This window comes from Hevea brasiliensis, chromosome 6 (genome assembly GCF_030052815.1).
Source record: "Hevea brasiliensis isolate MT/VB/25A 57/8 chromosome 6, ASM3005281v1, whole genome shotgun sequence".
Classification (NCBI taxonomy): Eukaryota; Viridiplantae; Streptophyta; class Magnoliopsida; order Malpighiales; family Euphorbiaceae; genus Hevea; species Hevea brasiliensis.
The window spans coordinates 100,868,194-100,884,224 of NC_079498.1; the positions used below are offsets into that span (position 1 = coordinate 100,868,194).

The 16,031-nt window shown below is 35.7% G+C and overlaps 2 protein-coding genes and 1 pseudogene across 2 annotated transcripts; all 3 read right to left on the reverse strand.

Moving 5' to 3' along the window:
• Positions 1 to 50: 50 nt before the first annotated feature.
• Positions 51 to 4,249, reverse strand: LOC110658909 (PTI1-like tyrosine-protein kinase At3g15890). The gene is made up of 4 exons (XM_021816700.2): positions 3,784 to 4,249; positions 3,039 to 3,186; positions 1,108 to 1,370; positions 51 to 1,028 (listed from the first exon to the last, which is right to left on the reverse strand). Exons 1-4 carry the CDS (start codon positions 3,825 to 3,827, stop codon positions 386 to 388), a joined length of 1,098 nt encoding a protein of 365 aa, XP_021672392.2. The 5' UTR covers positions 3,828 to 4,249; the 3' UTR covers positions 51 to 385.
• A 6,616-nt stretch (positions 4,250 to 10,865) lies between these two features.
• On the reverse strand, positions 10,866 to 12,857 carry LOC110659617 (putative disease resistance RPP13-like protein 1; annotated as a pseudogene).
• A 646-nt stretch (positions 12,858 to 13,503) lies between these two features.
• On the reverse strand, positions 13,504 to 15,785 carry LOC110658917 (protein TOO MANY MOUTHS-like). The gene has a single exon (XM_021816706.2). It carries the CDS (start codon positions 15,748 to 15,750, stop codon positions 14,263 to 14,265), a length of 1,488 nt encoding a protein of 495 aa, XP_021672398.2. The 5' UTR covers positions 15,751 to 15,785; the 3' UTR covers positions 13,504 to 14,262.
• Positions 15,786 to 16,031: the final 246 nt, after the last annotated feature.

Consider the following 16,031-nt stretch of genomic DNA (forward strand, 5'->3'; position numbering starts at 1 on the left):
ATTTACAGAGTAAGAATAATAAGCAGCATCTCCAATAGAGTACACGATGATCCAGGGGATGCGTTGTCATTGAAACTTCTCAAACCAAAACAATTAAGAGACAATGAGAATACACAATGATAAATAAAATGAACAAGTATCCATGAAAAACAGAAATATTTCATGGAAACGGAAGAAGTGACAACCCGATGAGAAAGAAAACCTACAGGAACAAGACAACAAAATGAGCCACACGCACAATTCTTGTAGCATGTTTCATTTCCTGACAATTCTAATAAATGGATTGCTAGTGCCACCTCATTTTCCAAGTAAAAACCAGTACACCAAACCAAATTTTACATAAAAAAAAAAAAAAAAAACGCAAAACAAAGCTATCACGGGTGTTCTATTGTCCAATTTCCTTCACTTCTTGTCTCGGATCCTTCTCCTCTGAGATGAAGTCTGAGCTGTCTTCAGCAACTGATACTCCATCATTATAATCAGCAGGCTGGGATACCCTAAACAATTCATCTTTTTCTAATTCAGCCAACTTCTCCTCTGATTCCCCTTTCAGTAGTTCTACAACCTCGAGCATTGTGGGTCTTTTCTCAGGCCGACTGTCAGCACACTTGAGAGCAGCAAGAACAACTCTTTTCAACTCTCCCTCCTCAAACTTACCATTTAGCTTTGGATCTGCCAGCTCATTGAACTTCCTTTCGCATGCCAATGGCATAGCCCAATCAGTAATTGTTCGTTTCACTGCTTCACTCGTTTTCTCAAGGGGTTTCTTGCCACTGGCAAGCTCTAGTAAGAGAATGCCAAAGCTATATACATCACAGCTCTCTGATGCTTTCCCGAGCATAGCATATTCAGGGGCCAGGTAGCCAAGTGTACCTTTAACTCTTGTGGTTACATGTGTTGCCCCATCAGGGATTAGTTTTGCAAATCCAAAATCAGCAACCTGAGCCTGGAAGTCAGAATCCAGCAGGACATTGCTAGCTTTGATGTCTCTGTGAATGATATGTGGTGTTGCATGGTGGTGAAGGTAGCTGGATTGATCAAGTTATGAAATTAGCATAGAAAGGCCGCAGGTCAAGATAGTTTACAAAATGTAGGCTTGATACTTACGCAATCCCCTCTGCAGAACCCATGGCAATATTCATCCGCCTCTTCCAATCAAGATGACATTCTGCTGAGTTCTGCCCATGAAGATGAGAGAGCAAGCTCAAATTTGGCATATACTCGTATACTATGAGACGCTCTTGTCCTTCAGCACAATAACCACGTAGACTCAGCAGATTCTTGTGTCGAACACGTGCTAGTATCTCAACTTCAACAGCAAATTCCATATCTGCTTTGTTGCTCCAGGCCTTCAACCTTTTAACAGCAATCTGCAATGAAGTCTCTCAGTATTTTGGATCCAGTTCATGGGAAAGGTTATGTATAATGGTGGATAAATATTGAGAAGATAAGAAGATTATTGCCAACTTAAACATTAGAACGTTCTAACACACACACACACACGCACACACACACACACACACATATATATGTGTGTGCGTGAGAGCGCACGCATGCATGAAAAAAATAATATTCAACTAATGATGATTTGAAAATTAAGCAAGCCTCAGTAAACAATGCCATTAGCCATTCAGAATATGGCCCAAGGGGGCCTTGAGAGAGAATTTGGTGAAAAGTGAAAACCCTATCCCGCAGCATTTTAGGCACAAAATAGTAGGTCTCAGGACTTGAATACATACACCCTTCTGGTTTCAATCTATATACCAATTCAGATAATATAATTGATTTCTATGCATAGAACTATTAATAACAAGTTGCATAACAAGCTTTGGTAATAAGGAAACCGATAAATTGCCTCATTGTCACTTTTTAAGTGGTGCCTTCAAAAAGCACTTGCAAACCACCCACCCAAGAAATTGGTAGAGATATTGTGAAGTTCAAGAAGATTATAATTTGGTGATGAAAATGAATTAAGTTATAAACCACAATTCAAAATCTATTGGAAAGTTATAGTGCCTGTATGACTATAAAACAATCAATTCCACAAAGTCTCCATTTTCAGTAGTTCCTGGAAAGAGCATGTAATATCTGCTTTTCCAAAATGAGTTCAAATCAACAACTTGAGAAGGATATTACAAAAGGCCCCCGACAGTTCAGAACCAAAACATTTTATTCTTTTGAGAATTCATTTTAATTAATAAATTATAACTACATCATGGCTCCCCTAACAACCTGAGATGTTTTTTGTGACCTGATTTTTGTAAAAACAAATTTTTGGTCAGGCTTGAGACCGATCTTTGCAAATGGATGAGCCTGAAAAAAGGCTATGCAACCTATTGTTATCAAGAGAGATTACAAGTTGTGGTAGATCTGCAGAAGCCAAATCAAATTTACTTGCAAACATTTGAAATTGCTGCTTGGAAAGAATTACTAACATTGTTTAGACTACAACTGTTCAGATGTGTTTACTCGAAATTATATTTTCACCAGCTCATGTTCACCTATTATTCCTGTTTGATTTGGTACTTAGAAGGGTATGTCATAATGTAACAAAGCAAATGACTTCTGGCTAACTGCTGGGAGAAGTGGGGAAGGGGGAACTTAAATGACTTTCTAGTTTGATTATAACCACAAATAATCAAGAAATATTTCATCATTTCTATTCTAGCATGATTCTGAAAGGAACTTCAATCTCCAAGGGTAGGCATCTCAAAACAGGCCAGGTAAATTATTGCAAGAGAACATAATACTATGAAGTGTAACCATCGCATAATACTTATCCTGTAGTGTGAATTTGTAGAAGATACAAATTTCTTGGACTGCTGCACTGAAACACAGACCATCTAAGCAGACAACTTTCATCAAGATATCTGATTTGAAGTTATTATTAATTGACAACATAAACTTCTCAATGCAATTGTAGATATGATATATTTTGCATGGTAAATTAACTACAGAGCAGTAAATTAAACAATTATTGACATAATTAACAAAAACTCATTTTAAAAGCATATGGAAGCTGAAAAACTAAACATTACTTGTGATCCATCCCAAAGCTGACCCCAGTAAACACTGCCAAATCCTCCTTCTCCCAGCTTGTTATCATAATTGAAGTTGTTTGTAGCTGCATGTAGTTCCTTCAAGGAGAAGATCCGCCATGTTGGCTGTTTCTTTCCTCGCTCTTTCCTGTGTGGCAAATAGCACACATTAAACTGTGATTTATGAATATTATAAAAATGTCAAAATGTCCATTCACTTAGTTGGCTTTATCATCTCTTTACCATTCATCTTATCTCAGCAAATGAACAAAGAAAGTTCTCCTGGTAACAACATTCTAAGAATTGTAAAATCTGGACCAAATCCGTTGTAAAGCTCAATGAAACAGGATCCCACCGTTTATGAGCAACACAGCAACAAATCATTGGCAAAGGATGTAAACAAACACCCATATGATTGCTGGCAACATCTAAACCAAACCCAAAATTTGAAACCCATTTGAATTCTCATTTGCCACCAAATTACCCTCAATTCATTATGCTTCACTAAGAATTTGATTTGTTTTGTTTGCCAATCACTTATAATCACCAACCAAATACAAAAAAAAATAATTATTCCGACCATCAAGCAAACAAACCCTCAAATATGATAATTTCCAACATCAAACTAAACCCAAATAAATTCCAAATTGTAAACAAAACAAGCACAACTATACGCATAAATTCAAAACTCATAAGATCATTCAAAACGTACCCACATATTTTATTCAATTGACAAGAAACTTACCGATCCAAACGCTTTCCACAACAAAAGATAGAAGCGAAGGCCATATCAAATTTCACCAACCAAAACCCACTACTCTCTATTCTTTATTTCTCTCTCTAGTACTTAGCTTGTCTTGTTGGGCAGTTATATTCACTCTAACTCCATAAATTGTTGATATTATTACAGTAGTTGGCTCTTTGTGTGGTAACTATGAGTAAGAAAAAGGTAGAGAAAGCTGGAGAAGGCAGTGATGAAGTGAAGAAACAAGTAAAGCTTTGGGCTTTGGGGTCAGAGAGAGCATTTGTTATGGGTAGTTGTGCTTTGCTTGTGTTTTGGCGAATGTTGCTTCTTTTTGGAAAATAACCCAGAATTTCTTGTTGTGCAGAGAAGAGAATAGGAAGGGAAATGAAGAGAAAGAGTGTGAGTTAAGACTTCTACTCCAAATGGAATTTTACTTCTTTTTCCTTCCAAGATATAATATTTTTTCTTGCCTTGTATAGCTGTTTTCAATTTTCAAATCAAAACCTCTGTGGGACCCAGTTGATGACAAGGCCACTCCTTTTAAAATTTAGAGATAGAGAGAGAGAGAGTGTATTATGTCATGGGCTGCCTTTCTTGTTTTATTTTTAATATGACAGTAATACTAATGGGAGTTATTTTAAACATTTTTCCCTAATTTTAATAGAAAAATATAGAGGAGGAAAGAAACATTACATAATTAGTAGAATTTTAATTATAAATAAATTATATTTTCAAATAAAATGTTAATCAATTTCTATGTGTTAAATAAATAATTTGACTTTAATTACTTAATGAGAGTATAATCATATGAATTTTTTATATTAAAATTATTTTTAATGAATAATTAAATAAAATTGGATTGATATTTATATGACATAATTAAAACAATAAGCATATGTAAAATGTAATACTTTTTCATCTCATAAAAGATATATTTACTTTTTTTTACATAAATTAAAAAAATATAATTAATATGTTTAATTTTTTTAAGAATACTCCCTACTCATATTGTTTCATTAAACAATTTATGTTATTAATTTATTCTCAAACTAATAAATCTTACAATTTTTTATGCATGTTAAATAGGTGTATATTAGTAAGTTAATAAAAAAATAGATTATTATTTTAAAAAAATTATAATTTAGGATAAATGAAAAAAGAAAATCTATTTTCTGGAATAGAACGATATTTTCAACAATATAATTGATTGACTCCAAAAAAATATGTTTTAGGAATCATTACTAATAATCTTCAAACTAATAATAGTGATTAAATATTCCTTTTATTTACTTTTATTTTTCATTTAAGGTTTTTTTACGGTGGTTAAGTAAATAATTAAATTATTTAAATTATAATAAAATATTATTTAATTTAATTAAATTATTATTTATCTAATCTAATTAAGAAAGAGAGTAGAGATGCTAAGATGAATTTTAGGAAATGTATAAATAATTAACGTGTTTAAGAGAAATAAGAGTGCAATTAAAAAAAATTAATATGCCTAATTTTCTTAAAGCGATATATAATTATGAATAAAATAATTTTTAAAGACTGATGGATAAAAATGAACGAAGGTAATATTTATTTTATAAACATAATTTAATCTTCTAAAATTTTGGAATGTGCTAAAAAAGAACAGGCTAATAATATATTCAAATACCTCAAAATTTTGATTTTTTTATTTTTATTAGAAAAAAAAAACTAAATATGAGCTGTGCACTTCAGAAATTTGATAAAGCATGAGTTTGCATTCTCATAAAGTTTTAAGTGAACCCTACACTAATTAATATTTGATGGTAACAAGACTGCATTTGTTGAACATGTGTAGTTAGTTAGCTTGTCATACCATTAAAAAAAAAAATTTTTAAAAATAGAAGGTGAAATTTTCATACATTATAATAAATATTAAATTTAATAATATTATTTTTAATATCATTAGATATTCTGTTAAAATAATAATAATAACAAATATCATCCATATATTGAATAATATTTTGTGGTAATGATGTTAAAAACTTTTGATTGTAAGGTGTATGCATCAAATGGTACTGACTATTATTTTCATTTAGTCAAAATGTTCAATTTAGTCCCTAAATTTATTGGAAAAGTTCAATGTAGTCCATTTTCAATTTTTTGTCTAAATTAATTAAAAAATTTTAATTTAAGCCTAATTTAATTTAAAAATTAAAATTTATGAGCTAAATATCTTTTTTTTTAATTTAAATCAAAAAATAAAAAGTTTAATTTTTTATTTTGAGACTAAATTTATTAATTTCTTAATTTAAGTTCAAAAATTAATATTCTTAATTTTTTTTTATTTTCGGGCTAAATTGAGTTTGAATTGAAATTTTTGGATAAATTGAATAAAAAGTTAAAAATAAACTAAATTGAACTTCACCAATAAGTACATAGATGTAATTAAGCTTTAATCCCTTTCATTTAACATCATAATTATAAGATTATTAACACACTAATGCTTTTGTTAAACCCATAAACTGGCTAATGTTTTGAGAATTGATGAATGAGGCATGCTTATTTATTTATTTTATTTATTTGTTTGAAGAAGAAGATGAATGAGGCATGCTTCATTATAAGCTAATGGAGTAAATTAATGGTATGATTAGAAATTTTATCAAAAGGGTAAAATTGAAAAAAAAAAATTGAATTACAAATTAAAAAGATAGTGATATGGTAAGAATGTTTGGTTTTCCTAATTTCAATAAGAACATAACACAAGAAGATAATTGCTTAAAATAATAATAATAGTAATAATTAAATAATAACTTAATATAAGTGACCTAGGTTTAATTAATTAGGCTTTTGGGGGTGGCTTTGGGATCAAATTTTGAATCAACTTGTACAAAAATACAATTCTAGTAATGTAATGTTGACGTGGAAAGACAAATAAAATTAGCCATTAATTATAAGACTAAAAACATGCTTAAGCTATAAATCATCATTATTTTTTAAATAAAAATCACGATGCTTAGATATAATTGTGTTTCTCTCTTCCTAATTAGGCGGTAGGCCTACCCAATGATTGGTGTGATAAGACAAGAATATGCCACTTGATCTATTGGCCTTACGAGACAAAAACTGCAAAATAGGAAATTTTTGGAAACTAATTTTTCCTTTTGAACATAAATATTTAATAAAAATAATTATTAAATTAATAATTAAATATAAAAATAATTATACCATCTTATTCATCATACTTAAAATGTTTATTTTTTATAAATAATTCTTTTAATCTCTAAATATTAATATAAATATTATGTCATTATGATATTGAACAGTATAAATAAAAAATATAATATTTTAACTATGATAAAAAATATTAAATATTATCTTAAAAGTTATTATCGAACAGAATTATATTACTCACCTGACATATTGAGGTTTGAGTTTGTAATTTCCCAATCCTCTACTAAAAAAAAATTGCATCTCACTTCAATTTTTTTGGGGTATTATGCATTTTAAGATTGTCTTTTGTGATCTATTTTTGGCCTTTTTCATTTTTTATTAGAAAAAAAAAGAAAGCAATTTTAATAAATTAAACAGTGGTAACATGCACGTCTTCAATGATCAGAGTTCAGCATTCAATGTGGGTTCTGTTTCCTCTTGATGAAATGATTAATTTCTTAGTTAAAAATCAAGAGTTGAGCATTCATCACATTATTGTCTGAAGTCAATTATTAGATTTGGTGCAGAGAAATTTTTACGTTAGCCATGACCGAGCTGTCAACTTCAAAAAAAAAAAAAAAGGAATTGTCTCAAATGGGCAGTCTTCATTTTGTGATTCACATTCAGATGGGGGGAAAATCGCAACAAGGTAACAGGATCAGATCTAATTTTAGGTCAGCAAAGAAAGAAGAGAATGAAGGGCTTATTACATGAAACAAATAAAACTAATTGGGGAGAAAAGAATAATAAGACAATAAGATAATATATTTACTAGAACGAAGGCTTTGCTCCTGCATTTTCAGCAAAGGTTGAAACTTTTGCAGCCAACAAAAAGTGCATGGAACCTGAGAAAAATCATTCAACAGAATTCATAAGCACTTGAGAACTTTCAGTGTCGCCAAGGTGCCCAGTATAAGTCTTTTATTGAATACTGGTGCTACTAGTCAGTGTGATTACCTGGGCCACTACGGAATTGGGCTCATAGTAGGATTAGATCAACTTATTGGAGTCTCAATTGCCTGGAAAGGAAAATCTGGTTCGAAATCCTGATGGAGCGCCAGGAATCTACTAAAACTAACTGGTTTTGACAATACAGAAAAGACTAAGAGATTGAAATTGAAGTTCTGCTTTAGCAATACCTGATCTTGTTGTGTGAAGAGAGATTCATCTGTATCTCAAACATATTGAACATAGTCAATCCATATACTGGGAAAGTGACAGATCTTTGCCCAGACTCCGCTATCCTGCCTCATACAACCTGTTCTGAGCAAAGGACAACGGCTGATGCTTAGAGAAGAAAGAGAGGAGGACAGCCTCTTTCCCGGCAAATACTGGAGCTCAGGGTAATCCCTGATCTCCAATTTTCTGAGAGAAGTGAGGTGTTGAAGCTGTAAAGATTTCGGCTTTTGAAGACCCTGGATTTGAAGATGGGTAAGGCCAGAAGGCAGCACTGTCTCTTCTGGGAAGGACTCCAGATCATCGTACCCAGCAACTCTAAAACGAGTGAGAGATGGCAGAATATGCAAATCGCATCGAATGAGGCCAGCAACGAGTTCATTGCTGTATCCGACGTCTAGTGATTCTAACTTCTCAAGCAAAGAAGCATCAATAAACGGCTCAAGTCCTGGACAATCATATATTTTCAATTTCACAAGGGAAGGGTGGAGGGATTGCATACACTCTGGCTTGGAATGGAGGATTGGGCGGTTCCTAATCTCTGGCTCTCTCAAAGTGTTTAAGCCCCTTATGCTCCACAGATTTCAGATTCTGAAGATCCCGAATTGTAAGATGGGTCAGAGTGGTGGGCAGAAGTGTTTCCTCTGGGAAGAATTCATCATCATCTTCTATATAATTTCTCGCCAATAAGCTGGGAAGAGAATAGAGTTTGCTGCAACTTTGGATTTCAAGTGATTGTAATTTGGTAGGCAAACCACCTTTTGGAAACGACTCAAATTCAGGGCATTTACCTATTTTCAAAACCACAAGGATAGGGAAGAAGGTGTGTATATAATCATCCAGCGACTGCAAATTGATGCAATCCCACAAATAAAGCTCTGTCAAATACGGTGCTTGGAGTCCTTCTGGAAAAGATGCTAAATTAGGGCATTCGTTCGTTGCCAAGAGACTGAGAGATGTGATTTCCTGCTGCATTGCCTCAGATAAAGAGAAGGATTTGATATTTGAACAACGTCTGATATTAAGACTTTCCAACTTCGGGAACAACACTAATGGGTTGTAGCTGAGGGAATCACAATCTTCGATTGTCATTTCTGCTACATTGGCGGAACCACTACTCATTAGCCACATTTCAATTTCTTCTGGGGATCGGAATTTACCAACTTGAGACTGTATAACCCAAAAGGCAATTTCTCTAACTTCACATCGCGGGACTCGTTCAGCAACGCCAATTTCTGGATGGTTGGAGCCCATGGAACTGAAAGCAGGGGCAGCTGTTGACAATTGATTATGCATATATTTTCAAGATTAGGGAAGTTTGAGCAACTCCCTGGCATTGAATCAGTATGCATATGCTTCCACCTTTCCAAGGACACACAAGATTCAAAATCCCCCGAAGTTGCTTCATCAGGTGGAGAAAATGATTCTAGCTTTGGACATTCCTTGATCACGAGACTCTTTAACATGGGGAAAGACACTAGCAGGAAGTACTTGAATACATTGCAGCCAGTGACAGTGATTTCTTCAAAGGTATTGAAAACACCATGCAAATGCTCCTTGTGGATTTCTACCAATAAGTCCAATTTGTCAACTTGAAGACTGCAACCCAGAAGGCAACTTATGTAACTCCATAGAACCAGTTTCGTTTTGTAACAACATCTATTGAATGGTTGGAGGCATTGGCATTGAAACCACAGGCAGCTTTGGACAATCACGTATGTGAAACTGTTGGATAGGAGGGAAATTTGAACAAGGCCCTGTCAAATATGTGTTAGATATGGGATTCCCAAAAGCCTCAGCTGCAGAAAAGGATTCGAGATTTGGACATCCCCAGATTTGAACTCTCTTTAACTCCGAGAACGACGTCAGCGGGAAGCACCTGAGTGAATTATCATTGCTGATTTTGATATCTTCTAAAACAGTATAAAGATCCTTCATTTTTTCTAGGAAATTCAGAGAGTCAAATCTGTCAACTTGGAGATGACAGGGCCCAGAAGTTAAATTCAGCAAACACCACTCTGCGAGAATAGTCCTCTAACGTCACTTCAGATATGACTGGAGCCCTTGGAAGTGATTCCACAAGTTTCTGACATCCCTTGATCAACAATGCGGTCAAGGAAGGAAGGTGACTAGGCAGTCCTTTTGTTAAGTTGGAACATTCTATCATGTGAAGATCTCGAAGGAGTGGGAAAGCTTCATTTTCATCTGTCCAGCAGTTCCACAGTGGCATCCTTTCAAACCTTAAAGCTTTGAGGGATCCAAATGGCTTCCCCATGAAACTTCCATAGAACTCAGGACCAATCGAGGTGACTTGATCAAATGCTGCGATTGAGAGGTCTTGTAAAGATGGTAGCTGTCCAAGCATTGGCAAGCATGAGCAATTTTTACATTCATCAAGCTTCAGGGACATTAATTTTGAGAATACAGAGTCCACCATCCAACTTGGAAATTTTGTGCCGCCATAGCCAACTATGCAAAGACTTTCCAAATTCCAACCAGGCTTTAATTGTTCGAGTATGCCATTTACATGCTTTGAATCCTTAACCTCACCAGACCATTTGAACTCCAACTTCTTAAGGCGATACTTAAAACTCAAATTGGCTTCACAAGCATCTTGAACATTAACTACATTCTGTAGAGTCTGAAGTGTAACTTCTCCCCCTATGTAATGAAGTTCCCTCAGTTCTTTAATGCTAGATCCGCCTCTTTTTCCCATTATGAAATTAGTTAACGTTTTGGAGTTCCTTCAGCTTACCTATTTGAGGAGGCATTTTCCTCAATTTTGTTTCTCGAATGTCAAGACACCGCAAGTCGATCAACCTTCCCACGTTGTTTGGCAGCTTAACAAGATTTTGGCACTGAAACAAAATTAAAGTTTGCAAATGGTACAAAGTACTCAAAGCTTCAGGTAACCTTCTGATTGATGCTCCATAAAGATTCAAATATCGTAAATGATTCAAATTGCCAAATGAATCAGGCAACTGAGTTGCACTGCAATATCCAGGCAGAGATAGAACTCGTAAATGCTCCAGTAATGACAATGAATCATATGTTACCTTGGTGTCAAAATGGTTAGAAAGTTTCATGTATAAGAAGGTATGCAAAAGCAAGCCTTCATTGATCCTCCCCAATTCATCATAGCTACCAAAATGTGTCACTGAATGTGACAAATGACGAGTACTTAATGGAAGCTTAGGAAATCGGTTGCCCTCCAACTCTGAGCAAAACTCTCCAGAAATGAATCTAGCTAAGTCATGGATGAGGTCGTGCATCACAAAGCATGACTTGTTTCTCCTTGATTGCTGAAAAAGTATCTCGATACAAGATCCTTGAAGTACTCATTACCTACATATTCCATTTCCTCGTCAATGCCTGTAGAGTGGAGCAGAAATCCCTCTGCCATCCACAAATCAATCAATTGCTTCTCATAGAATTCAAAATCCTTTGGAAATATTGTGCAATAAGCAAAATACCACTTTATATGTGAAGGTAGATAGTGATAGCTCAATTTTAGAGCTGGAAGAATGCTGTCACTCACCAAATCCCACATATCACTTCCCAATACCTTCTCCCATTCGACAACATCTCTTTTGAAGCGAAGAACAGTCCCTATTGTCTTTGCAGCTAGCAGAACACCTCTGCACTTTTTCGCTATTTGTCTACCAATTATATTTAAATCTGAATGAGCACTGGAATTTCCATCACCAAAGGCATGTTTTGCAAACAAGTACCAGCAAGCATCATCACTTAAATTATTCAAATGATGAAACGACTAATGATGTGCTTTCATTGTGTGTCGTAATCACAATCTTGCTTCCTGCTGCCTGAGTCTGTAAACACGCCCGTAAAATTGCCCAGTCAGAAGGCTTATCATTCCAAACATCATCCATGACAAGCAAAAGCTTTTTCCCCTCTAATTTCTCTTTCAACTCAGAACAAAGCTCATTCTTAGCATCATAGTTCTCCCCAGTGACCTCCTTAAGAATATCTTTCATTATCCTGGAGACATCAAATTCTTCTGAAACACAAACCCATGCTTTTAGATCAAACTACTTCTCCACTATTTTTTCGTTGTAGACAAGTTAAGCGAGGGTGGTTTTACCTAAACCGCCGATACCTACTATGCAAATGACACCTACATCATCGGATTGCAAGGAATGTAATATGGCTTTCTTGTCATCGTCCCTACCATAAATACCATATTCATCATCTGGCGTTGAAATAGTCGGTATTTTCAGCGATGATGGTTTTTCTCCAATACCCTTTCTCATACTTAGGCCAAGGGCATCGGTTTGTTTTACTAAGCGTTCAAGTAGGCCAAGAATCTCTTCCAATTTCGCATTCACCTCTTGTTGAATTTTAGTATGATTATGATGATGATGATGATGAGAAGAAAACACCTTTTGTCTGGAAGATCCAACTTCTAACTTGGAGCGTGGAGCTTCATAAGCAATGTCGTCCAGCAAGTCGTCAGCTTCATAGACAGCACCTTTAAGCTCGTTGAGCCATTCTTTCACGGCTGGCATGATAATCTGCTTCTCTTCAGCTTGAACGAGCAGCCCATTAACAGTGATCATAGTTACCTTCAGCTTCTTCAACAATCCATGATGAAGTTTTTGGCCCTTGAAGAAATGAACAATCTCCAAAGAATCCATCCTCTCGAACAGAAACTGAAACAAACTGGACAAAAATGCTCCTGCTGCCACCTCTGCCATGCTTAGCTTCTTCCTCTTCGCAAAAGGATTTGAGAATAAACAGCCAACGGTTAAAAGGAAAAGCGGACAAAATCAGCAAACAAGCAGGAGAAGAATAACCTGCAATTTACAATCTCGTTTGGTGATATTAACTAACAGGAACTCACTGAATTTTTCTTGCATCCATAGGTTCATACGGTGACCAAGAAACAAACCGTAAATGGCTTCACATGTATGCTTGGCTTTTTTATGCTTTGTTAACAATTATAAAATGAAAAATATATATCTTATATATATTTACGTACAAACAAAATAATTATAATGTCGTGAGAACAATTGTAATGATTAACATTAAAGGCAAATCTTAAATTAAACAAAGATGTGCTCATAAATTCACTAATGCGCGACACTGTAGACAGCACGATAGAACGCAAAAAGCTAAATAGCCAACTTATCCTATGATAATTGTCCGCTATCTATTAATTATCCATACAGTAGATTAGCTGCAGTAGGATGTGGGGGAGGCCCAGGGCACCAATATTTATTGCTGTAGGGCTAAAAAGGCTAAACAAACCACGGCCATTTTGGCTGTTTTTATCAATCAATCACAGTTGCTTTGATCGATTATTCGATGATTATTTGGAGGGGTGTGCAATATGTTGGTTCGTTCATCAATTTTCTTCTCATTGCAACCATCAAACAGGAACAAATTTCCAGACTCCAAATCTATGAGCAATCTCAGGTAAACAACAACGACCCATCATCAACACAACAAATATGAACAAAAAAAAAATAGTAAGACATTTAGACAACAAATCTGAACAACAGCAATCTTTGGCCCCAACTCTAGGGCAGTAATCTCGATAGAGAATAGGTAAATCACAAACCCAAACAAAAACAAGAATAGGTGAGTTGATAGGGGAGAAGAAGCCGACTATGGCCTGGTCAAAGATGCTGCGTCGACGTCTAGTGGGGTGAGTAGCTCGGTCCACGTCGTGTCTTGGCGTGAGGATGAGCGAGATGGAGAACATGGTCGAAGGCACATGACATTGCATTCGCATCGGCAAAACAGAAAATGGAGAAACAGAGAAGATTTATCGGCACATCTCAGATGAAAGGCGAGAACGATATCACAACCCAACTGTGCTACGATTCGACACATCGATGTCTGCCTCCATTAATTACAACCCAACAGAAGAATGAATTCGAGAGTGGCTCAGAGGCAAACGACTCCAATAATAGAAGATACGCTGGGCCTGGTAGTGCTATGGCAGTGGGACTAGTGGGCTTGGCTTCAATCAGAAGACCTTAAAATATTGATGATTCGTTTTTTTTTCTTGTAGTAATGGGAATCGAAGGAACTTATAATACAATTGAAAACAAACTTAACTCTGTATTATACATGGCAGCTGCTACTTTCCTCACCTTACAATAAAAACAAAATAAAAACAACAACTATCGTTTGTTGAAGCAACCTAACCAAAATTGAATCTTTCAGAACTGCACCAGAGGATTTATTAACTCTGCTTGCCAATGGCATACTCCTATCAGTGCTAGAGAGGTGCTGCACTGTCCTTGCTGAAACGGGTCTGCCCATATCGCAGCGACCGATGCCTGAATCAAATGATGAATCCAACCCATCTTCAAAAACACTATTACAATCATAACATAGTCCTGTGTTATTCTGAAGCCTCAGCTTTCTCCTCATCCTCCATACCATTTCTCTTCCGAATGGAACTGGCCCGGACAATTGATTGTCGTTTAGCTTTAGTTCACTCAGATTTTTCAGGTTCTTGAAGTTTGTAGGAATTGAACCATTGAAGCAATTCCGATCGAGATGAATGACCCTTAAGTTTGTTAATCTGCCTAATGAATCCGGGATTGGACCATGCAGATTTGTATTTGAGAGGATTAAGATAATTAAACCTTTCATACCATCAAATTCATCACCAGCAAGTGTAGTTGACATTGGATTTCCTTCCAGAATTAACGCTTGGAGAGAGCTTAAGCTTCTGATTGAAATCGGAAGTGGCTTTGATAGGCGATTTTGGCTTAAATCCATAAGGATTAGCTCTTTTAAGCCACTGAAAGAATCAGGAATCGAACCGCTCAGACGATTATGGCTGAAATCCATTTTGATTAGAGAACGACAATAACCCAGGCTAGATGGGATTGAACCGGTCAAAAGATTTCGGTTCAAGTCCAAAACATTCAAAACCGGAAAACTTAAACTGGGTATTGAACCGGTTAATCTGTTCCCGCTCAAATCTAACGACCTTAGGCTGGTCAACAGGCCCAAGGAAACTGGGATTGAACCGTTGATGTTATTTTTGTGAAGATCAAGAACCCTCAAACGGGTAAGATTGCCCAATTCATTAGGGATTGGACCCACATGTCCATTTTCTCTAAGCACTAACGTTTGCAAAGTTGGGCCCAACTGCCCTAAAAATGAAGGGATGGGTTGTGGGTTATGACTAAGGCAACGGTAAAAAAACAAGGTCCTAATGTGAGGAAGCTTAGTAATGGATTGTGAAATATAAGAACTTGTTGGGTCACAAGTAGGAAAGGCAGTGTCATCAGACAATGCACCAAAAGATAATGAAACAACATGATACACATCGTCTTTATCCAGCATACACTCTATGCCATGCCACCGGCCGCGGCAAACGTCAGGAATGTCAGTCGCCCAATTGTTGCCGGTAGCCTTCATAATGTCATAGACAGCTTCTTGCTCGTGGGTCTCCGTTCGTGCTCCGCTAATGTTCATAGAAAACCCATTTCGAAGCCCATCTATTAAGGCGGATTGGTTGCCAGGATCGGAAACAATGACCGTAAAAGGCATAGAGAGTGGCAGCAAAAGAGACATAAGAAGAGGTAGAAGTAGTGACGTTTGTGTAGAGAAAAATGTTGCCATTTTGGTAGAGATGTGGAGGAGAGGAGAAGTGTGGGCTTGGGGCTTAAATGGGGGCTGGGTTGAGGATGAGGGGAGTTAATGAAGTAGGTAAGGGAAAAGGGCTAGTTTGGTGCATAGAATAATGGGTTCACGAGAATGGGAAGGAAGAGAAATAAATTGATGTGGGAATTTGAGCATTAATGTCTTTCACGAGATTTTTCACCAATCGAACCAGAAACTGAATTTTGTCTACTTGTTCATTATAGTTTAAATTAAATAAATTTTTAATGTGTTTAAATTAA

Bases quoted from the DNA above. Each gene is read 5' to 3' on its own strand.
- LOC110658917 (XM_021816706.2), bottom strand. From the start codon at position 15,750: ATGGCAACATTTTTCTCTACACAAACGTCACTACTTCTACCTCTTCTT.
- LOC110658909 (XM_021816700.2), bottom strand. From the start codon at position 3,827: ATGGCCTTCGCTTCTATCTTTTGTTGTGGAAAGCGTTTGGATCG. The intron at 1,371-3,038 runs GTAATGTTTAGT...ACTTCATTGCAG, and splicing joins AGCTTTGGGATGGATCACAA to ATTGCTGTTAAAAGGTTGAA. The intron at 1,029-1,107 runs GTAAGTATCAAG...TGATCAATCCAG, and splicing joins GGTTCTGCAGAGGGGATTGC to CTACCTTCACCACCATGCAA.